Consider the following 23,970-nt stretch of genomic DNA (forward strand, 5'->3'; position numbering starts at 1 on the left):
CATGTGATGCAAACTGACCATGTAACGTTTGCTTATCTCGGGTCACATCACATGCAACATAGCCAGGCAAGGTTAAAAAGGTTTTACAAAAAGCTAGCAAAATCAAGAGTGGTTCATTTAAAAATACAAAAAGAATTTTGGCCCACTGTGCAAGTAAAACTTTCATTTATATAAGAAGCATGATGTATTGTCAGCTAAAATGCAACTAATCCTAATAGGCCACAAACAGCATAGATGTTACCAAGAAAGTCTATTTGGATATTATGTAATATACAAAGGCCATATAAAGCTGTATAGGTTTTGCTTAATGGATGTGCAGCAAAGCTGCTTCATCTACAAAACACCTGCATTTAGAAAAATAGACATTATGGTAAGAACTTACCGTTGATAACGTGATTTCTCCTATGTCCACAGGTATCCACAGGATAACATTGGGATATGCTGGAGCGACAGCGGAAATGGCACCAAACAGTCACGAGCTTTCTGGCCTCCCAGGATGCATCGGGGCTTCTCCATATAATCCCGCCCACTGACTCAGTCAAATTAGTTATTTCCACAGCAATTTAGGCAGGAGCATCAGGTAGAAACCTATTCAGGCGATAAGAACACACATGCACACCCTTCCATGCAAGAGTGAATAGGTTTAGTGATTGTAAAGATCCTCAAATCAGGTGCGTCAGGGTGGGACCCCTGTGGATACCTGTGGACATAGGAGAAATCACGTTATCAACGGTAAGTTCTTACCATAACGTCTATTTCTCCGGCTGGGTCCACAGGTTATCCACAGGATAACACTGGGATTCCCAAAGCCAGTTTTAGTGGTGGGGACGCTCCTGATTAGACAGGAGAACCTTTCGCCCGAATTCAGCGTCATGAGAGGCAAAAGTATCCATGGCATAATGTCTAATGAGAATGTGGCTGCCTTACAAATCTGTTCTGCTGAAGCACCATGTTGTCCTGCCCATGAAGGACCTACCTTATGTGTAGAGTGAGCAGAAACATTAGCCGGAGTAGGGAGATCAGCACGAGAATAAGATTCTGAAATTACCATTCGGAGCCATCTTGCCAGCGTCTGTTTACTAGCAGGCCATCCTCTTCTATGAAATCCGTAGAGGATGAAGAGATAATCTGTTTTTCTGATGGCACTAGTACGATCTACGTAGATTCTTAACGCCCGGACCACGTCCAGCGACACTTCTCCCGCAGAAAGTCCCGATACCTGAAAAGCTGGGACTACAATCTCCTCGTTAAGGTGAAACTTTGAAACCACCTTCGGAAGATAAGGCAGTTCTCAGAACTAGATCTGGTTATCTGGAAAAAATATTAGAAAAGGAGACTTACACGACAGTGCTCCTAAATCTGACACTCTTCTAGCTGACGCCATTGCCAGTAGAAAGAGCACTTTAGCCGTCAACCATTTAAGATCTGCTCTCTTAAGTGGTTCAAACGGAGGTCCCTGAAGGATTTTAAGAACTAGATTCAAATCCCAGGGAGCTGCAGGAGGAACAAACGGAGGTTGAATGTGTAAAACTTCCTTAAAGAAAGTACGCACATCCTGTAAGTCAGCAATCTTTCTCTGAAACCACAGTTAATGCTGATACTTGAACTCTCAAGGAAGCTACTTTCAACCCCTTATCCAATCCTGCTTGAAGGAAATCCAAAATCCTGGATACTTTAAAAGATCTTGGATTCAAACTTTTTTCACTACACCAATGAATATAGACTTGCCATATTCGATGATAAATACGAGCTGAAGAAGGCTTTCTTGCTCTAAGCATAGTTTGAATTACTTGTTTTGAAAATCCTCTAGCTTCTAGGATAGAGGTCTCAATAGCCACGCCGTCAAAGACAGACGATCCAGATGGCTGTGATAACAAGGACCCTGCATTAGTAGATCTGGACGTTGAGGGAGCAGTATTGGAGCTTCCACAGACATCCTTAGTAGATCTGTGTACCAATGCCTTCTGGGCCAATCTGGAGCTATTAGAATTATGGCTCCCTTTGCTTGCTTTATTTTTCTCACTACCCTGGGTAACAGGGAGATTGGAGGAAATAGATATGCCAGATGAAACTTCCAATTCACTGACAGTGCGTCTACAAGGATCGCTCCAGGATCCTTTGTTCTTGATCCGTATAATGGAACTTTGTTGTTCAGACGAGATGCCATGAGATCTCTCTCTGGCAGACCCCATCTGTTTACTATGGTCTGAAACATTTTTAGATGTACTGCCCATTCGGTTTCCTGAATGGTGTGTCGACTGAGAAAAACTGCTTCCAAGTTCAGTACTCCTGGAACAAACACTGCTGACAATGCTGGAAGATGGAGCTCTGCCCACCTTAGTAAGTGAGTTACTTCCTCCACCAGTCTTTTGCTGTGAGTTCCTCCCTGATGATTGAGGTACGCTACTGCTGTTGCATTGTCTGAGCGGATTTGGACTGGACTTCCTTGCAAACTGTCCTTTGCCTGAACTAGAGTCATATATATATATATATATATGGCCCTTATTTCCAACAGATTTATTGGCAGGCGACTTTCCTTTATGGTCCATTTTCCCTGGAACCAAAGGATTTCGAGCACCGCTCCCCAGCCCTGAAGACTGGCATCTGTTGTCAGGTCTTGCCATTCCTTTATCCAAAAGGGTCTCCCCCTTGTTTAACTGGTTCGTCTGTAGCCACCAAGCTAGAGACCTTTTTACGTTTACCGGGAGATTTATCATCTGTGTTTTTTTTTGTTTTTTGTTTTGTTTTTTTATTATTGTCTGATCATTTCCGTTCCATTTGGTCAGAATAAGGTGATGTAGAGGCCTGGAGTGGAATTGTGCATATTCCACCATGTCGAAGGTTGACACCATCTGACCCAACAGTCGCATTACTTCATGGACTGACATTGTCTGACTGTGCAACGACTCCTGAGACATTACCTGCACCTTGGATAACTTTTTCTCTAGTAAGAAAATTCTCTGTAGACCCGAGTCCAATATGGCTCCCAAATGAACCATCCGTTGTGACTGATTCAGAGACGACCTTTCCCAGTTTATGAGCCACCCGTGTCTTTGTAGACAAACTATTGTCTGTTGAATATGGCTCAAAAGTAATTCCTGCGATTGTGCTAGGATTAAAAGGTCGTCGAGGTATGGAAATATTCTTATCCCCTGGTTGCGGAGATAAGCTGCCATAACCACCATAATTTTGGTAAACACCCCAGCGTCTTTTATATGCCCCAGGGTTAGTAATATAGTATCCTTGTCCAAGGTATCAAGTTCCTCAGATAAGGTATCTGTCCATGCTGCTGCAGCACTACACATCCAGGCCGACGCAATCGCCGGCCGTAGTAAGGTACCTGAATGTGTATAAATGGACTTCAGGATACCCTCCTGCTTTCTATCCGCAGCATCTTTAAGGGTGGCCGTATCCTGTGACGGCAGGGCTACCCTCTTGGATAAGCGTGTTAAAGCTTTGTCTACCCTAGGGGAGGATTCCCAGCGTAACCTGTCCGTTGGCGGGAAAGGATACGCCATAAGCATCCGTTTGGAAATCTGCAGTTTTCTATCTGGAGATTCCCAAGCTTCTTCACATAACTCATTTAACTCATGTGAAGGGGGAAAGGTCACCTCTTGCCTTTTCTCCCCATACATATAAACCCTCTTGTCAGGGACTGGGATTTCCTCTGTGATGTGCAACACATCTTTCATTGCTATAATCATGTAGCGGATGGCTTTAGCCATTTTAGGCTGCAACTTTGCATCATCGCCATCGACACTGGAGTCAGAATCCGTGTCGATATCTGTGTCAACAATTTGGGATAGTGGGAGCTTCTGAGACTCTGACGGCCTCTGCGATGTAGGATCAGGCATGGGTTGAGACCCTGACTGTCCCAAGGCTTCAGCTTTATCCAACCTCTTATGCAAAGAATTAACATTATCATATAAAACCTTCCACATATCCATCCAATCAGGTGTCGGCGGCGACCCCACATTCATTTGTACCCGCTCTGTTTCCACATAGCCTTCCTCGTCAAACATGCCGACACAAGCATACCGACACACCACACACACAGGGGATGCTCTATTTGAAGACAGTTCCCCCCACAAGGCCTTTTGGAGAGACAGAGAGAGAGTATGCCAGCACACCCCCCAGCGCTATATGACCCAGGAATCACACAGTAACTTAGTGTTAACCCAGTAGCTGCTGTATATCCTGTTTTTGCGCCAAATTTATGTGCCCCCCCCCCCTCTCTTTTTACCCTCTTTCTACCGTGATTCTGCAGGGGAGAGCCTGGGGAGCTTCCTCTCAGCGGAGCTGTGGAGAGAAAATGGCGCTGGTGAGTGCTGAAGAAGAAGCCCCGCCCCCTCAGCGGCGGGCTTCTGTCCCGCGTTTTGTGTGTAAAATAATGGCGGGGGCTCATGCATATATACAGTGCCCAACTGTATATATGCTGCTTTTTGCCAAGTGGTTCCCAATTGCTGCCCAGGGCGCCCCCTCCTGCGCCCTGCACCCTACACTGACCGGAGTGTGTGGGTTTAGTGTGGGAGCAATGGCGCACAGCTGCAGTGCTGTGCGCTACCTCATATGAAGACTGGAGTCTTCTGCCGCCGATTTTTAAGTCTTCTTGCTTCTCACGCCGGCTTCTGTCTTCTGGCTCTGCGAGGGGGACGGCGGCGCGGCTCCGGGATCAGACGACCAAGGGTGCGTTCCTGTGTACGATCCCTCTGGAGCTAATGGTGTCCAGTAGCCTAAGAAGCAGGACCTATCTTCAGTGAGTAGGGCTGCTTCTCTCCCCTCAGTCCCACGTAGCAGAGAGTCTGTTGCCAGCAGATCTCTCTGAAAATAAAAAACCTAACAAAATACTTTCTTATTAGCAAGCTCAGGAGAGCCCACTAAGTAGCACCCAGTTCGTCCGGGCACAGATTCTAACTGAGGTCTGGAGGAGGGACATAGAGGGAGGAGCCAGTGCACACCAGTATCCTAATTCTTTCTTAAAGTGCCCTGTCTCCTACGGAGCTCGTCTATTCCCCATGGTCCTTACGGAGTCCCCAGCATCCACTAGGACGTTAGAGAAATAATAAAAGCTTCAGGCTGCTATTAACTGCAGCCCTGTGACCATGGTCCAGCTCCTGCAGCACCAAACAAAAAACTGATTTGACTGAGTCAGTGGGCGGGATTATATGGAGAAGCCCCGATGCATCCTGGGAGGCCAGAAAGCTTGTGACTGTTTGGTGCCATTTCTGCTGTCGCTCCGGCATATCCCAATGTTATCCTGTGGATAACCGGTGGACTCAGCCGGAGAAAGGACCGTTTTAACACAAAATTGTTATTAAACGATAATTACTTCAAAATAAGACCAACAGACTTTTTATCCGATAGCCTGACACCAATCAGATGTCATGGGCATAAACTATGACATATCTTGTAACTTCAAAATATGGCATCGGACATATATGCTGGACAACCCGGCATGTCCAATCGTTATATATTTTCAAATCAGTTGCATGCATACACTGTACATTTATCTGGCTGATCTGCAGATATCTGAGAAATTAGCCAGATAATTGTACAGCGTATGCCAACATTAATAACAGGCTCAAAGATGATGTTGACAGCAGCACCCCTTGTTCATTGTTTGGAGATTAGCTGTTGTCAGATGACAATGAAGGAAAAGATCCCACTCAAAAACCTGCTAAATAAGTCCTTTAATAAAACCCAGTTGCTAAATGAAGACAGCTGACAGAAAATTATAATTTGAATTCGGAGTAAGGAAAAAAATAACTGCTGACAACTGCATAATGGAGACGGATGTCGATAGATGGTTTCATGAAGTGTTAGAGAAATGCAAGTAAATATCAAATGAACTTTACTTTTACAATTCTTTTAATGTTGCCTTTTCATATTAGATCAACTTGATTTCTAGATGCAGTCTCTTGCCTGCCATATGCAAATAACTCAACCGATTTCTTAGGGATAGAGATTGTAGCTTTGGATCATGCACACAACATTAGTTTAATGTTACCTCAGACAACAGCCCTCCACCACAGCCAACATCGAGGATCGTTACATCAGAGAGTGGACACCCGGTATCACGATTATGGTGCTTGCTCATTAGAATGTCTCTAGGAACGTGAAAAGGTGTTAGAATCAATTAGATGTAATGTATATATTCCTACTTTCATGTTTGCATGTTTCTGGTTCCAAATGGTAATGTCAGGAACGAGGATAATTTTGTTACAATAAAAATCATCCTTTACATCAGTCTTATCATTTACATATGTACCTGTTCAGACCAGTCACTGGTAGACCAAGACACTACTTTTAGACCTAGAGGCAGATTTACTATGCGTTGGTTTTTCAAAACCACAACAGCTGCTTTTTCTGATGGACTTCAAACACCAATAGCAATTAAAGTTAAACCAGGCTTCTGTGGCATCAATTACAATATGGTGATTGAAATCGATTGATCAAAATAGGCAATCATCGGTGGCTTTTGAAAACCAGACACAGTACTGTAATAAATCTACCTATACGGAGAAATGTAATGACCTGCAACTTGAAGGCATCAGCGATTTTCCAGCAAGTCTGCCAAATGTTTTACAATGCAATCATTTAAAAGGAAAAACCAGACTGTTTTTTTTTAAATGATTGCCCCTTTAAAAACATCTCTCAGACTCTCCGGGAACCCACTGATGCCTGCAAGTCACAGGCTATTACTGTACATTTCCTCCTTAATTTCCTTTTGTTTCCCTCACTACAAAATTACATCAAAGCCATTACACGTCTGTTGGAACAAATTATTCTGAAAATAGCAGAACAAAAAGAAAGAAAAAAATGGATTTATGTACTTACTTTTCTGAGACCATTTGGAGGACACTGGACCATGGGACTGCAGGGTGACCTTAGGAGCAAGCACTTAATTGGACTAGTATAACTTTAAGAGAGAGTAAGCCCCCCACCACCACCTCACTTCTGCAACCCATGATCTTCAGTACAACTTCAAAAGAAACCCAAAAGTAAGGGTGAACCGCATAGAGTAACTTACACCTCAACCTACCAACAAAAAACTGAGTGTAAGGGAAAAGGATTCGACGGTAAGTACAAAAATCCAGTTCTCTCTATCATCCAATTTGGGGGACACTGGGCCGTGGGATGTTTAAAAACCACCGTTATGGGAGGGTACGCTCAGAAAAAACTGAAAGGAAGACTTGGCGACCAAACCTAGCATCCGAGGATGCAAACATTGGAAATCAAGAAAGCTGCAAACCTGTTGGTGAACAGAAGACCAAGCTGGTACCTGCATAGCGGCTCCCACAAAAAAGCCACAGATTGCATAGAGGAACTGGAAAACAACCCATGTGAGTTCAGTAGGAAGCCACACGGCAAGGAATACATAAATACCAGACACTAAATAACTACTCACAGAGTAAAGCAAGCATAAAGTTCACTTAACATAATAAAGAGACAGTGTCCTGCTTTGTTGTCTAGGCAGCTGTATACTGTATTTGCCGAGGTGCATCCCACGTCTTGTTAACATGGGGCCTAGACCTGCTCTGTTTCCAACCTGGGACGAGTAACCTGTCTTACCTAACCTGGTGCCTCTGAGCTCAATTAGAGCCACCATTCTGATGCTGATCTTAATGTGGACACATGATCAGCATAGCTTAATGGGGGCCAGAACTCCTAGACTGCAAATACTGTAAGAGCCTTAGGGGGGGTATGCACTTAGTGCTGATTTTTTCGACATGTCAAAAATAAATGCACGTTTCGCTGTTTTTATGGCAAATTCTATTTGCATTATTCAAATTCAGTGCCGTTTTTTGCGTCTTGTCCCCACCGATACACGTATTTTGTCAAACTGACAGAGTTTTCGCCAATTTTTGAGGCCCGTTTTCACCCATGCCAATTCGCCCAAAACAAAATAGGTGAAATGGCATGTCAAAAATTTATTAAAAAAACGGACGAAAATGCCCGCAAATGACTAGAGTGGGTCGAATTAGTTCCATTTTAATTGCATACCCCCCTTAGACTCCCGATTAACTGGGAGTACAGACACGCACCAGTGTCTGGCCACCTAGAAAACATAAGCAAATGGTACAAGTCTCTGATAGCAGAAACTCCAAAAAAAAATATTACAAAAAGAAAACAATTTGGAGAGGCCGGAAGGCAAATGGATTCAGCACACCACATGAAAACAGAAACAGAGAATGTGACGGCTGATAAGTACCACTTGGCTCATCTAGTATGCCCTAAACACATGTACACACATACAGATGTAGCCATGCTCATACATCTGTACACACTAGTGGTATTTTTTTCCATTTGGAATCAATTAACATATCAGTATATTTTTGGATACACACTAGGGTTAATTTGTAGAAGGAAACCGGAGTATCCAGAGGAAACCCATGCAAACATGATGACAATATACAAAATCTATGACCACAGAGCTGTGAGGCAGTAATGCTAACCATTACACCATCAACGCCTAGCTGCCAAATAAATAACAAAGCCTAAACAGCCTGACCAAGTCCAAACTACCACCTCAAGGACAAAAAACAAAAAGGGAATGGACTATAAGCGAAGACCAAACCAAGGACTCAGGAAACCAAACCAGACATTCGTTCTGAATAAGTGCCCTGAGAAGATAATGTCAGGAAGTCCCAAAACACAGGTCATGAAAACTGCATGCACGCCAAGTATGAGAACTGAACCCAGGAGGACTCAGACTCATTCCTTGTACAGCAAAAGTCGTTATACACACCCTGAGCCATCCAGGCTTCATGGTGTAACAAAAGGTAGTCATATGCATAAACTCCCTTTTAAAAATGTGGAGAGAACAAACACAAAACTTAGGAAAGAGACAGTCTGTTGTGTATGTCCTTAATACACTTACAGAGACAATCCATAGGGCAGCTGAGACTCCCGTTCCACAATGATGGACACAAATGGCCATTGTTTGATGACCCAGAACAGAGTAGTAACAAGCCCGTCTAGATGACCAACTCCATAAAAACCAAGGGCTGACGCCAACCCAGTCTCCACAGATACCAGCCCCAAGACTGAACAAGGATAATGGACATCCAGAAGGACAGCTACCAATACCTGTAGCTGAAGAAAAGCTCCTGAGAAAACTAACCATTGTAAGCAGAACTGAGCCTACTGTGGAATACAACAAAAAAGCAAGATCATAAAGAAGAACAAGTCTGCAGTGGAGCTACAGGATGTACGGCTCCAACTCAGCCCAACGGAGAAATGCAAACCGGATCAGACTCTGTTCAACCACCCTGCTGACAAAAAAATAACTGAAAACCCACTGAAAAAGAAATTTCGGGCTCTCAGGTCAGAACCTTTGAGCCCAGTGGAACCACACAACAAAAAACAGACTTACAGCAATGCAGGCTAGAAGTCCAGAAAGGGGATCAGTACTAAATGCCGCCGGCCGGAATCCCGGCGGTCGAAATACCGACGCCGGAGTCCTGACCACACAATCCCGACAGGGGTGGCGAGCGGAACGCAGCCCCTTGCGGGCTCGCTTCGCTCGCCACGCTCGGCACACTATTATATTCTCCCACTATGGGTGTCGTGGACACCCACGGAGGGAGAATATGTCGGGATTGTGGCGGTCGGGATTCCGGCGTCGGTATTTCGACCGGCGGCATCTTGACCGCATCCCCCAGAAAGAAGTCTGTAGTTCATCAGTCTTAGCTTCCTGAAGGGGACCTGACAGGCAGTGGCCATGCGGTTGCCAAATGTGATCTACTAATTAGGAAGTAAATTACTACTGCAAGCTAGTCACAGTGCCTGGACGCAGACTCAAAACCACTGTAGGGATTACGGTCTGTGAATAAGACGAGATGAAGGACTCTTAGACCTAGGCGCCGACACTGGGAGTAAAGTACTTTTACCACCTGAAGGTACAGCTAGTTCTGACCAAAAGAGCATCAACCATGACAAGAAGCACTTCTAGGGACCAGTGGTGGATGGGGGGGCAGACAGGGCACTGTGTGGCTGTCATCAACCTGTCCTCCGTTGTAAACTCTGCATGCTGGATCAGAGTAACATTGTTCGATTACGAGGTCTGCCACAGCCTGTCTGTATCGAGTGCTGAGCTGCTAATCAGCCTGCCCGGCACTCTGCTAACGCTCACACTCCCCGGACAGCAGCTGCAGTGTAAATCACTCTTTGTAGGATATCTGGATCTCAGCACTGAAAGACATGTCCACTTTTGTATTTATTTACTTTTTTCTTGTACATTTTAAGCTTTTTTTATTTGCTGTGTGTCTGCAAACATTTGGTCAAGCCACTGTGGATGGTGTGCTCAGTGTGTAAATAGTGTGTTTTTCGTTTTCTGTAAGATCAGTGAGTAATGTTCGGTGCACACTTATTGATATATCTTCAGCTCAATGGATCTGAAGATATATCTATGGACGGACCGCGCTGTCAATCACCGCCGCCGTCTGCTGCAAGTATAAGGGCGGTCGGCTGATCGCCTGTACACACAGCACGATGTGCCAATATATCGTTAGATATATTGGCCGTTAGCTGTGCTGTAAGGTCGACGTGATATGTCTGTGAAAGACGGCGTTCACAGAAATACGGCTCGTCCACACTGGCTGACGGACCCGCGATATATCGGCCAGTGTACGCACCTTTAAATGCTAATGCATACACATGGTCACTTGAAACTATTAACACTGGACTTAATGTATGCATAGACAGTTACTTATCTAGATTATCAATAGGCTTTTACAAGTGCGCCTGAAAATGATTGTGCCTGAAGAGAATTATGTACTGGTCTCTTTCCTAATTGTTTGTGCATTCAATGAGTTTATGCTGCTTAACAGTGAAGGCTATGATATAAACACTGGCAATAAACAATAATGCTGAAACAAAATCGTGTTTTATTTTTGTGTAAATACAATGAAATTTCTGCTGATATAGAATATGGGGGGGTAGTTTGGAAGGGGGGCGGGTTCCGCTGCTATGGATAAAGCAGTGATAAAGTTCTTGGATGAAACAAGAAATAATAGTAGTATGAGTCCTGATGTTCCACTTCAGAAAAGGTGGCGTCCCACCTCTGAGTGGAATCTAACTTGAATAGAAGATGTCTAGAGCTGGTATTTAAAAACTGTAAATGTCTTTGGTACAGGTGGAATCCACAAAGAGAACAGAGGGGTACCCCCGAGTTGCCGCTGGCGGTGAGGGGTCAGGGTAGGGCTGGTGCTCTTTAGTAATGAGGACTCCGGACAGACCGTACCCCTCTACGCCCTGAACCACCCCGATGTCGCTCTAATGAGCGCAGTGCGGTGTCCCGGGCAGAAGGGGATCGATCGTGAGTCTTGGAGAGGGAGATAGGGACTACTTCTAGCCCTGCTCGGGCTGTATGCCGCGCCTTCTCCTCTCCTACAGAGTCCCTTACCTTTTAGCTTCTGCTCCGTCTCCTGTCCCTCCGCCAGCGGTCTGCTCCGTAGTTGCTGCTGTGTCCGGCGTCCTCCCGCACTTCTGGGTTGGTCCGACCACGTGACCAGGTTACGATCTCACTGGGTCCCGTCTCTTTCCTCTCTCGTCCTTCCTCCTCTGGGTCTCAAATCGCTCGCTCTTGCAGGAAGTAGACCAACAGGCCAGGAATCCAAGAATAACTGCAGCTGGGCCTTTGCAGTGTGTTTGGCAGACAGGTAAAACAAAGATGGCTTCAAGATCAGTAACCTCCTTACATCAGAACAGGAAACATACCAAAGACATTTACAGTTTAAATACCAGCTCTGGACATCTTCTATTCAAGTTAGATTCCACTCAGAGGTGGGACGCCACCTTTTCTGAAGTGGAACATCAGGACTCATACTACTATTATTTCTTGTTTCATCCAAGAACTTTATCACTGCTTTATCCATAGCAGCGGAATCCGCCCCCCCCCCCCCCCCTCCTTCCAAACTACCCCCCCATATTCTATATCAGCAGAAATTTCACTGTATTTACACAAAAATAAAACACAATTTTATTTCAGCATTATTGTTTATTGTTTATTGCCAGTGTTTATATCATAGCCTTCACTGTTAAGCAGCATCAACTCATTGAATGCACAAACAATTAGGAAAGAGACCAGTACATAATTCTCTTCAGGCACAATCATTTTCAGGTGCACTTGTAAAAGCCTATTGATAATCTTGTTTATGCGAAGTCGTTTGGAGGTACTTCATTTACAGGTTGCAGCCCACACAAAATATCCGTACACACGAGCGCCATTTATCTGTCTTGTATAGTTACTTATCTAGATCCGCCCCTGCAACGCTGTTGGGGGTGTGTGTCTATCTCAGGAGTGCAGCACGAGCAGCAGCGCCAGGTAACACGGGAGGGGGCAGCCTTTGGCCTGGCAGGGATGTAGCGACGCAGTCACAGAGGGTGGATCTGTCACCCATTCATGTGACCACGGGGCGCACAAACATACAGCCATCCCTGATCGCTTTCCAATGCTGCTCTGTTTTCTTCCTTTCTGGCCTGTGCAGCAGGAGGAGGCAATCTGTGGCTCTCTATGGCTATAGTGCAGCTATTAGACCCAAGCTTACTGATGGTTACTGCACATGGGAGCCTGAGCAGGTTGTGTGTCAGGCCCACAGTATCTTCTGTATAGTCTGCGTTTTATTTTAGATAGTAGCTCAGGTTGTAAATCTGGATGTTAGAATAGAGAAAGCCTTTTACTGCTGGCATGCTGGGCATTGCATTATTATTGTACGTGTCCTGCAGGACGTGCTGTGAGTCAGAGTCCTGTGTGTGCCGCAGCCAATACTGAGGAATGGTATCAGCTGAGGTGCACATAGGACCGACTCACAGGGTGTCCTGCAGTACCCGGTCATTCCCCCAGTGGCCGTATCCACTGTCAATCACCTCCTTTCCTCCAGTACTACCCAAACTGCTTTCTACCCTTACCCCCTCCATGCCCCCAGCACTTTCTGCCCCTAACCCCCTGCTTGCCCTGAGTAATGCCCCAACTGCTATCTACCCTTACGCCTTCCCTACTCCCATTACTCCCCCCAGTAATGCCTGGCCTAACCCCCTCCTTGCCGCCAGATCTGCCCCAACTGCTATCTACACATAACCCCTCCATACCCCTAGCACTGCTTGCCCCTAACCCCCTCTTTCCCCAGTGCTGTTCAAACTGCTATTAACCCTTACTGCCTCCATATCCCCCATTCTACCTGCCCCTAACCCTCCCCTTGTACCCCAGCACTGTCCCATCTGCTTTCTGCCTTCATCCCCCATAATATGTGATGGGACCCAGAAATAGTGGAGTAGGACCCCAATTTTTTAAAGTGATTGGTCCCTTGAACCCACAAATTATTTCGCTCAGTGCGATCACTGGGGACTATGTAAAAACGTAAGAAGCTTTACATATAAATAAAAAACTAAAGTGCGGCAGAGCAGCCCTAATGAAAACAGCCCAGCTTCCATGGGCACAGAAGATAATGGGTTGCAGAAGGGAGGTGCTCAGAGGGGAGGAGCTACTCTTAAAGTTATACTACTGTAGTCTAATTAAGTGCCAGCTCCTATGGTCAGCCTGCAATCCCATGGTCCAGTGTCCCCCAAACTGGATGGAAGAGAGGACACGAAGATTGCATGCCCCAAAAGGACGCACCATATTGTCTACCCACTTTTCATTTAAGGACAAGCAGAGGTACGTGCTCATGCTACAGGACCTTAATGAAGCTTGCACCGGCCCAGTGTAAAAACTAGCTAATGTATGAATGAGGGAAAGCTTTACCAGTTGATGTAAATATGTAGAATTTGTACTTCTAAATAACAGACCACAACAGCCGAATAACATATACACAAATTATACCTTATAAATGGTACACGGAGGTCGTTCATGGTATGTAGCAGGGAATATACTCCTTCCTCATCCCACCATTTTGCTGACCATGCCTGGAATTTCTTCATCTCCAGAGGATCAACAGTCTGTGAACTACTGTAAGTCCTCCTAAACTGGCACCTAACCAAATACATTTATAGATACACAATGTTGAAACTGCAAACACATCAGCATTACTACTGTTTCAACAGAGAGAGGAGAAAAAAATGTAGCTATGGGGGTCTATTCAACTGATGTCGGATCCTTTCCGTCGGAAAGGATCCAACATTTCAGTATTCAATTTGCGGCCAAATCAGACAGGTTTTGGGCGTTCCAGACAATGACAATCTGACTTTTTTTAAAGTCGGATTGACATTGTCAGAAACGGGGCTAAAACCTGTCGGATTTGGCCGCGAATCCGACAAAACACGTGGATCCGCGGCTAATCCAACAAGTCGGAATTTCTGACTTGTCGGATAAACGACAGTTTGATTGACTCTGGATTCGACCTTAAATTGTCGGAAACTGACATTTTTCCGACAAGTCGGGAATTTACGACTTGAATTGAATAGACACCATAATTGCAAATTAAATTCAAAAGAAGAGCTTTCATTTGTGAAAGTGCCAAACATGAATGCAGCACGGAGATGCAATATTTCCCTCAAATTCACTTATTTGTTAACCTACAGCATTCATAGGTGCCCAAACTCATAATGGTTTTTTGGAGCTACCCTTGGAGAATTCAATCTGTGTCTACTTTTGAAAGTTTTGCAATACTCCATTTTGCAGGGAATTTTTTCTAGGGCTCTTCTTGTTCTGTAATACAATTAGAATGAACTGTAAATGGCAGCAAGAGGGTTATGTGAGTAAGGAGTAGTCACAAGCCTCGATCTCACAGTGTTTCATTGCTGCTCCTGCACACACTTCACCCAAAACTATCTTTTAGTTGCAGCCATGAAAAAAACTACAGGAGCCTTCAGGGCTCCAGCAAGAGAAAAGGGCACATGGTAGTGCAGCTTAGATGGGTGCCCACCCCCTCTTTAATAGTGGGATATCATACCTCCCAACATGACCCTCTCCAGGAGGGACACAATGCTCTGCTTCTGGATTTTTTTCTTAATTTATGATTGCCGGCACCTGTGTTGAACAGGTAATGGATAATAAAGGTGTTTCACTACAGGTGATGGCAATCATTCAGTAAGAGGGAAGTCCAGAAGCAGAGCATTCTGTCCCTCCTGGAGAGGGTCATGTTGGGAGGTATGGGATTTTCTTCTAGTCCCAGAAAATCAAATATATTTGCATGTAGATATAAAACTAGGCACACAATAAAGAAATATCCCGGAACCGTACAGACCATCACAGTAGATAATGAGATAATGCACAATGTGGGGTCCACTGCAAACATTGGGCCTAATTCAGACCTGATCGCCACGGCAAAATATTTCTCTAATCGGCAAAACCATGTGCACTGCAGATGGGGCAGATATAACATTTGCAGAGAGAGTTAGATTTGGGTGGGTTATATTGTTTCTGCGCAGGGTAAATACTGGCTACTTTATTTTTTTACTCTGCAATTTAGATTTCAGTTTGAACACACCCCACCCAAATCTAACTCTCTCTGCACGTTATATCTGCCCCACCTGCAGTGCACATGGTTTTGCCAATTAGAGAAAAATGTTGCTGCTGCTGCGATCAAGTCTGAATTAGGCCCATAGCAGCAAGTGGATAAAGCAATTTAAGAGACAAACATTTTGTTCCTTCCTAACAGACAAAAAATGGTATGCAGTCTATAGATCTACAGTGTCTAGACACACAGCCAATAGGTCGACACGGTAAAATGGCTGACCTATGCAAGGTCGACTGTGCTTATGGTCGACGGATACAAAAGTCCAACAGATTCACATGGTTGACAAGAGGTATTTTTTCTTCATTTTCATACTTTACTATTCACGTGGACTACGAAAGGGTATAGTAACCTGTGCAGAGTGCAGTGGAGCGAGGCACCTTGCCCGAAGCATAGCAAGCAAAGTAAGCCATGCATGGGATCGCGGTGCACTAATTGGGGGTCCACATTGTGAGCGGTGAAAACGACACCAAAAACATGCAAAAATGTTGTGTCAACCCTTTGTACTTGTCGACCAAATGACCACTTCAACCTTTTGTCCATATAAACCATATGGTTATAGAGTCAAATCCCCATAGAGAGGGGAAAGGAAAAAGAAACCAGGTAAGTTTTAGGTGCACTCATCCAACTGATACATTTTAATATAATTATTATTGTAAAGCATATATATCCACAGCAACAATGTCAAATAAAGGCTTAAATGCTCAATAATCTAAATCGATGTATAAGTTTCTTTTATATATTATATTTATATGGGACTCAATTGTCCTTTATTAAGAATGGAGTGAAATATTAAAATTCATAGAGAAGAAAAAAAAAATTGTGAAGTAAGAGAAATTAAACAATATGTGAATAAAGATTTAAAAACAAAGCTATTGTGTTCTTCCCTTAGTCTGTTTTCTTGTATTTATTTAAATTGTGCATTCACATACATGTATTCATGCAGCACTGTATCAGTGCTATGTTCATATGAGACCTGCAATTTTTGTAATAGCTGAAGCCTATGTACTGTGACAGAGAAAAATATATGCTGTCTTCCTTTTGAGTCACAAACTCTTACTTCAAATTGTAACTATGTTTCAAAAATATGCAACAATAAGTCACCACTCCTTCCCTTAAGGCTGTAAATATAATAAACTTGATTCTGATGTTATAGCTAAGTAGTGAGACAATGTTGCTAAGTATGCGACTCAGGCCTGGAATCAAAGACTGTCATACAAAGTAAAAATACTTGTATAATATAGTATGAATAGCCTAGGTATTAGAGAGAACTAGTGGGGATATGCTTTGATAAAAAGTCTCACTGCACTGTGTTCAAAACTGTCTGTTTTATATATCTCAGCAATCTCTGATTGTTGCATATTTTTGAAACATAGGTACAATTTGAAGTAACAGTTTGTGACTCAAAAGGAAGACAGCATATATTTTTCTCTGTCACAGTACATAGGCTCCAGCTATTACAAAAATTGCATTTCTCATATGAACATAGCACTGATACAGTGCTGCATGAATACATGTATGTGAATGCACAATTGAAATAAATACAAGAAAACAGACTAAGGGAAGAACACAATAGCTTTGTTTTTAAATCTTGGGGGGTCATTCCGAGTTGTTCGCTCTGTATTTTTTTGTCGCAACGGAGCGATTAGTCGCTAATGCGCATGCGCAATGTCCGCAGTGCGACTGCACCAAGTAAATTTGCTTTGCAGTTTGGTATTTTACTCATGGCATTACGAGGTTTTTTCTTCGTTCTGGTGATCGTAATGTGATTGACAGGAAGTGGGTGTTTCTGGGCGGAAACGGGCCGTTTTATGGGTGTGTGTGAAAAAACGCTACCGTTTCTGGGAAAAACGCGGGAGTGGCTGGAGAAATGGAGGAGTGTCTGGGCGAACGCTGGGTGTGTTTGTGATGTCAAACCAGGAACGACAAGCACTGAACTGATCGCACTGGCAGAGTAAGTCTCGAGCTACTCAGAAACTGCACAGAGAAGTCTTTTCGCATTATTGCGAATCTTTCGTTCGCAATTTTAATATGCTAAGATTCACTCCCAGTAGGCGGCGGCTTAGCGTGTGCAAAGCTGCTAAAAGCAGCTTGCGAGCGAACAACTCGGAATGACCCCCTTTATTCACATATTGTTTAATTTCTCTTACCTCACAATTTTTTTTTCTTCTCTATGAATTTTAATATTTCGCTCCATTCTTAATAAAGGACAATTGAGTCCCATATAAATATAATATATAAAAGAAACTTATACATCGATTTAGATTATTGAGCATTTAAGCCTTTATTTGACATTGTTGCTGTGGAGATATATGCTTTACAATAATAATTATATTAAAATGTATCAGTTGGATGAGTGCACCTAAAACTTACCTGGTTTCTTTTTCCTTTCCCCTCTCTATGGGGATTTGACTCTATATCCTCATTTAAACCAGTTGGTAGCACCACTGTAAGACTTCAAATTTTCTTATATATATATATATATATATATATATATATATATATATATATATATATATATATATATATATATATATATATATATATATATGTGTGTGAATCCCTGAAATAGGATTAAACTAGACATGATGAAAGGCATCCCAACTTTATGATTCATATATAATTTATTTATCTCGGTGCGGGTTACCCTCCAGATCTGGTAGGAGCCTCTTGCTTGACCAGTATTGGAACCTCTAGATAAACCATATGGTATTGACCGAATAATTGTACACCTTCTAACTGTAGATCTATTGAACCATAACCATAAAAAAAAATAGTGAGCCATGCAAGATTTTCTAGTGAATTTTACTTATTTACGGCATCATGTACTCATTACACTTGTAACAGCTTTGGTTGCATAAACAAACTGCTAGTGCACAGAGTGAAGTTAAGCTTACATAGCAGATAAACCATACAACAATAGTACAAACAAGAATTAAAAATCTTACTTTCTTCTTCCTCCAACTGCAGCTATGCCATTGTGGGTTAATCTGTTAAAATCAGATACTGTTTGAATAGCAGGCGTTAGACATCCGACTGCCAAAAAAAGAAAGCTAAAATAAGAATTTACTTACCGATAATTCTATTTCTCATAGTCCGTAGTGGATGCTGGGGACTCCGTAAGGACCATGGGGGGATAGCGGCTCCGCAGGAGACTGGGCACATCTAAAGAAAGCTTTAGGACTATCTGGTGTGCACTGGCTCCTCCCCCTATGACCCTCCTCCAAGCCTCAGTTAGGATACTGTGCCCGGACGAGCGTACACAATAAGGAAGGATTTTGAATCCCGGGTAAGACTCATACCAGCCACACCAATCACACCGTATAACCTGTGATCTGAACCCAGTTAACAGCATGATAACAGAGGAGCCTCTGAAAGATGGCTCACAACAATAATAACCCGATTTTTGTAACAATAACTATGTACAAGTATTGCAGACAATCCGCACTTGGGATGGGCGCCCAGCATCCACTACGGACTATGAGAAATAGAATTATCGGTAAGTAAATTCTTATTTTCTCTAACGTCCTAAGTGGATGCTGGGGACTCCGTAAGGACCATGGGGATTATACCAAAGCTCCCAAACGGGCGGGAGAGTGCGGATGACTCTGCAGCACCAAATAAGAGAACTCCAGGTCCTCCTCAGCCAGGATATCAATTTTGTATAATTTTGCAAACGCATTTGCTCCTGACCAAGTAGCTGCTCGGCAAAGTTGTAAAGCCGAGACCCCTCGGGCAGCCGCCCAAGATGAGCCCACCTTCCTTGTGGAGTGGGCATTTACAGATTTTTGGCTGTGGCAGGCCTGCCACAGAATGTGCAAGCTGAATTGTACTACAAATCCAACGAGCAATAGTCTGCTTAGAAGCAGGAGCACCCAGCTTGTTGGGTGCATACAGGATAAACAGCGAGTCAGATTTCCTGACTCCAGCCCTCCTGGAAACATATATTTTCAGGGCCCTGACAACGTCTAGCAACTTGGAGTCCTCCAAGTCCCTAGTAGCCGCAGGCACCACAAATAGGTTGGTTCAGGTGAAACGCTGAAACCACCTTAGGGAGAAACTGAGGACGAGTCCTCAATTCCGCCCTGTCCGAATGGAACATCAGATAAGGGCTTTTTCAGGATAAAGCCGTTAATTCTGACACGCGCATGGCCCAGGCCAGGGCCAACAGCATGACCACTTTCCATGTGAGATATTTTAACTCCACAGATTTAAGTGGTTCAAACCAATGTGACTTTTGGAACCCAAAACTACATTGAGATCCCAAAGTGCCACTGGAGGCACAAAAGGAGGCTGTATATGCAGTACCCCTTTTACAAACGTCTGAACTTCAGGGACTGAAGCTAGTTCTTTTTGGAAGAAAATTGACAGGGCCGAAATTTGAACCTTAATGGACCCCAATTTCAGGCCCATAGACACTCCTGTTTGCAGGAAATGTAGGAATCGACCCAGTTGAATTTCCACCGTCGGGCCTTACTGGCCTCGCACCACGCAACATATTTTCGCCAATTGCGGTGATAATGTTTTTGCGGTTACATCCTTCCTGGCTTTGATCAGGATAGGGATGACTTCATCCGGAATGCCTTTTTTCCTTCAGGATCCGGCGTTCAACCGCCATGCCGTCAAACGCAGCCGCGGTAAGTCTTGGAACAGACAGGGTCCTTGCTGGAGCAGGTCCCTTCTTAGAGGTAGAGGCCACGGATCCTCCGTGAGCATCTCTTGAAGTTCCGGTTACCAAATCCTTCTTGGCCAATCCGGAGCCACGAATATAGTGCTTACTCCTCTCCATCTTATCAATCTCAGTACCTTGGGTATGAGAGGCAGAGGAGGGAACACATACCCTGACTGGTACACCCACGGTGTTACCAGAGCGTCTACAGCTATTGCCTGAGGGTCCCTGGACCTGGCGCAATACCTGTCGAGTTTTTCCCAACGGTTTATAATCATGTGGAAGACTTCTGGGTGAAGTCCCCACTCTCCCGGGTGGAGGTCGTGCTGAGGAAGTCTGCTTCCCAGTTGTCCACTCCCGGAATGAATACTGCTGACAGTGCTATCACATGATTTTCCGCCCAGCGAAGAATCCTTGCAGCTTCTGCCATTGCCCTCCTGCTTCTTGTGCCACCCTGTCTGTTTACGTGGGTGACTGCCGTGATGTTGTCCGACTGGATCAACACCGGCTGACCTTGAAGCAGAGGTCTTGCTATGCTTAGAGCATTGTAAATGTCCCTTAGCTTCAGGATATTTATGTGAAGTGATGTCTCCAGGCTTGACCATAAGTCCTGGATATTCCTTCCCTGTGTGACTGCTCCCCAGCCTCGCAGGCTGGCATCCGTGGTTACCAGGACCCAGTCCTGAATGCCGAATCTGCGGCCCTCTAGAAGATGAGCACTCTGCAACCACCACAGGAGGGACACCCTTGTCCTTGGTGACAGGGTTATCCGCTGATGCATCTGAAGATGCGACCCGGACCATTTGTCCAGCAGGTCCCACTGGAAAGTTCTTGCGTGGAATCTGCCGAATGGGATTGCTTCGTAGGAAGCCACCATTTTACCCAGAACCCTTGTGCATTGATGCACTGAGACTTAGCTCGGTTTTAGGAGGTTCCTGACTAGCTCGGATAACTCCCTGGCTTTCTCCTCCGGGAGAAACACCTTTTTCTGGACTGTGTCCAGGATCATCCCTAGGAACAGAAGACAAGTCGTCGGAACCAGCAATATTCCAAAACCAGATTTTGGAATATTGAGAATCCAACCGTGCTGCAGCAACACTACCTGAGATAGTGCTACACCGACCTCCAACTGTTCCCTGGATCTTACCCTTATCAGGGAATCGTCCAAGTAAGGGATAACTAAAATTCCCTTCCTTTGAAGGAATATCATCATTTCGGCCATTACCTTGGTAAAGACCCGGGGTGCCGTGGACCATCCATACGGCAGCGTCTGAACCGATAGTGACAGTTCTGTACCATAAACCTGAGGTACCCTTGGTGAGAAGGGTAAATTTTGACATGAAGGTAAGCATCCTTGATGTCCCGAGACATCATGTAGTCCCCTTCTTCCAGGTTCGCAATCACTGCTCTGAGTGACTCAATCTTGAATTTGAACCTCTGTATGTAAGTGTTCAAAGATTTTAGATTTAGAATCGGTCGCACCGAGCCGTCCGGCTTCGGTACCACAACAGTGTGGAATAATACCCCGTTCCCTGTTGCAGGAGGGGTATCTTGATTATCACCTGCTGGGAATACAGCTTGTGAATGGCTTCCAAAACTGTCTCCCTATCAGAAGGAGACATTGGTAAAGCCGACTTTAGGAAACGGCGAGGGGGAGACGTCTCGAATTCTAATTTGTACCCCTGAGATATCACCTGAAGGATCCAGGGGTCTACTTGCGAGTGAGCCCACTGCGCGCTGAAATTCATTGAGACGGGCCCCCCACCGTGCCTGATTCTGCTTGTAAAGCCCCAGCGTATACTGAGGGCTTGGCAGAGGCGGGAGAGGGTTTCTGTTCCTGGGAACTGGCTGATTTCTGCAGCCTTTTTCTTCTCCCTCTGTCACGGGGCAGAAATGAGGAACCTTTTGCCCGCTTATCCACGAAAAGACTGCGCCTGATAATACGGCGTCTTCTCATGTTGAGAGGCGACCGTGGATTTCCCAGCTGTTGCCGTGGCCACCAGGTCTGAAAGACCGACCCCAAATAACTCCTCCCCTTAATAAGGCAATACTTCCAAATGCCGCTTGGAATACGCATCACCTGACCACTGACGTGTCCATAACCCTCTACTGGTAGAAATGGACAACGCACTTAGACTTGATGCCAGTCGGCAAATATTCCGCTGTGCATCACGCATATATAGAAATGCATCTTTCAAATGCTCTATAGGCAAAAATATACTGTCCCTATCTAGGGTATCAATATTTTCAGTCAGAGAATCCGACCACGCCAACCCAGCACTGCACATCCAGGCTGAGGCGATTGCTGGTCGCAGTATAACACCAGTATGTGTGTAAATACATTTTAGGATACCCTCCTGCTTTCTATCAGCAGGATCCTTAAGGGCGGCCATCTCAGGAGAGGATAGAACCCTTACAAGCGTGTGAGCGCTTTATCCACCCTAGGGGGTGTTTCCCAACGCACCCTAACCTCTGGCGGGAAAGGATATAATGCCAATAACATTTTAGAAATTATCAGTTGTTATCGGGGGAAACCCACGCATCATCACACACCTCATTTAATTTCTCAGATTCAGGAAAACTACAGGTAGTTTTTCCTCACCGAACATAATACCCCTTTTTGGTGGTACTCGTATTATCAGAAATGTGTAAAACATTTTTCATTGCCTCAATCATGTAACGTGCGGCCCTACTGGAAGTCACATTTGTCTCTTCACCGTCGACACTGGAGTCAGTATCCGTGTCGGCGTCTATATCTGCCATCTGAGGTAACGGGCACTTTAGAGCCCCTGACGGCCTATGAGACGTCTGGACAGGCACAAGCTGAGTAGCCGGCTGTCTCATGTCAACCACTGTCTTTTATACAGAGCTGACACTGTTACGTAATTCCTTCCAACAGTTCATCCACTCAGGTGTCGACCCCCTAGGGGGTGACATCACTATTACAGGCAATCTGCTCCGTCTCCACATCATTTTTCTCCTCATACATGTCGACACAAAAGTACCGACATACAGCACACACACAGGGAATGCTCTCTGATAGAGGACAGGACCCCACTAGCCCTTTGGGGAGACAGAGGGAGAGTTTGCCAGCACACACCAGAGCGCTATATATATATACACAGGGATAACCTTATATAAGTGTTTTTCCCCTTATAGCTGCTGTATAGTTAATACTGCGCCTAATTTGTGCCCCCCTCTCTTTTTTAACCCTTTCTGTAGTGTAGTGACTGCAGGGGAGAGCCAGGGAGCTTCCCTCCAACGGAGCTGTGAGGGAAAATGGCGCCAGTGTGCTGAGGAGATAAGGCCGCCGATAAGGGGGCGGAGCCTATCACCCGGTTTTTTATGTATTTTGGCAGGGGTTAAATGCATCCATATAGCCCAGGAGCTATATGTGATGCATTTTTTTGCCATCCAAGGTGTTTATTATTGCGTCTCAGGGCGCCCCCCCCAGCGCCCTGCATCCTCAGTGACCGGAGTGTGAAGTGTGCTGAGAGCAATGGCGCACAGCTGCAGTGCTGTGCGCTACCTTGTTGAAGACAGGACGTCTTCTGCCGCCGATTTTCCGGACCTCTTCTGTCTTCTGGCTCTGTAAGGGGGCCGGCGGCGCGGCTCTGGGACCCATCCAAGCTGGGCCTGTGATCGTCCCTCTGGAGCTAATGTCCAGTAGCCTAAGAAGCCCAATCCACTCTGCACGCAGGTGAGTTCGCTTCTTCTCCCCTTAGTCCCTCGATGCAGTGAGCCTGTTGCCAGCAGGTCTCACTGAAAATAAAAAACCTAAACTAAAACTTTCACTAAGAAGCTCAGGAGAGCCACCTAGTGTGCACCCTTCTCGTTCGGGCACAG

General features: G+C 44.9%; 1 protein-coding gene across 1 annotated transcript in view; it reads right to left on the reverse strand.

Annotated features, from left to right (window-relative positions):
- COQ3 (coenzyme Q3, methyltransferase) overlaps positions 1-23,970 on the reverse strand; it is a 74,078-nt gene that overhangs the window by 17,256 nt on the left and 32,852 nt on the right. Inside the window, exons 2-4 of the mRNA XM_063917024.1 lie at positions 18,404-18,491; positions 13,823-13,972; positions 6,008-6,107 (exon numbers count right to left, since the gene is read on the reverse strand). Coding sequence (XP_063773094.1) covers positions 6,008-6,107; positions 13,823-13,972; positions 18,404-18,491 — 338 coding nt within the window. The remainder of the gene's footprint in view (positions 1-6,007; positions 6,108-13,822; positions 13,973-18,403; positions 18,492-23,970) is intronic.

This window comes from Pseudophryne corroboree, chromosome 4 (assembly GCF_028390025.1).
Source record: "Pseudophryne corroboree isolate aPseCor3 chromosome 4, aPseCor3.hap2, whole genome shotgun sequence".
NCBI classification, from domain to species: Eukaryota; Metazoa; Chordata; class Amphibia; order Anura; family Myobatrachidae; genus Pseudophryne; species Pseudophryne corroboree.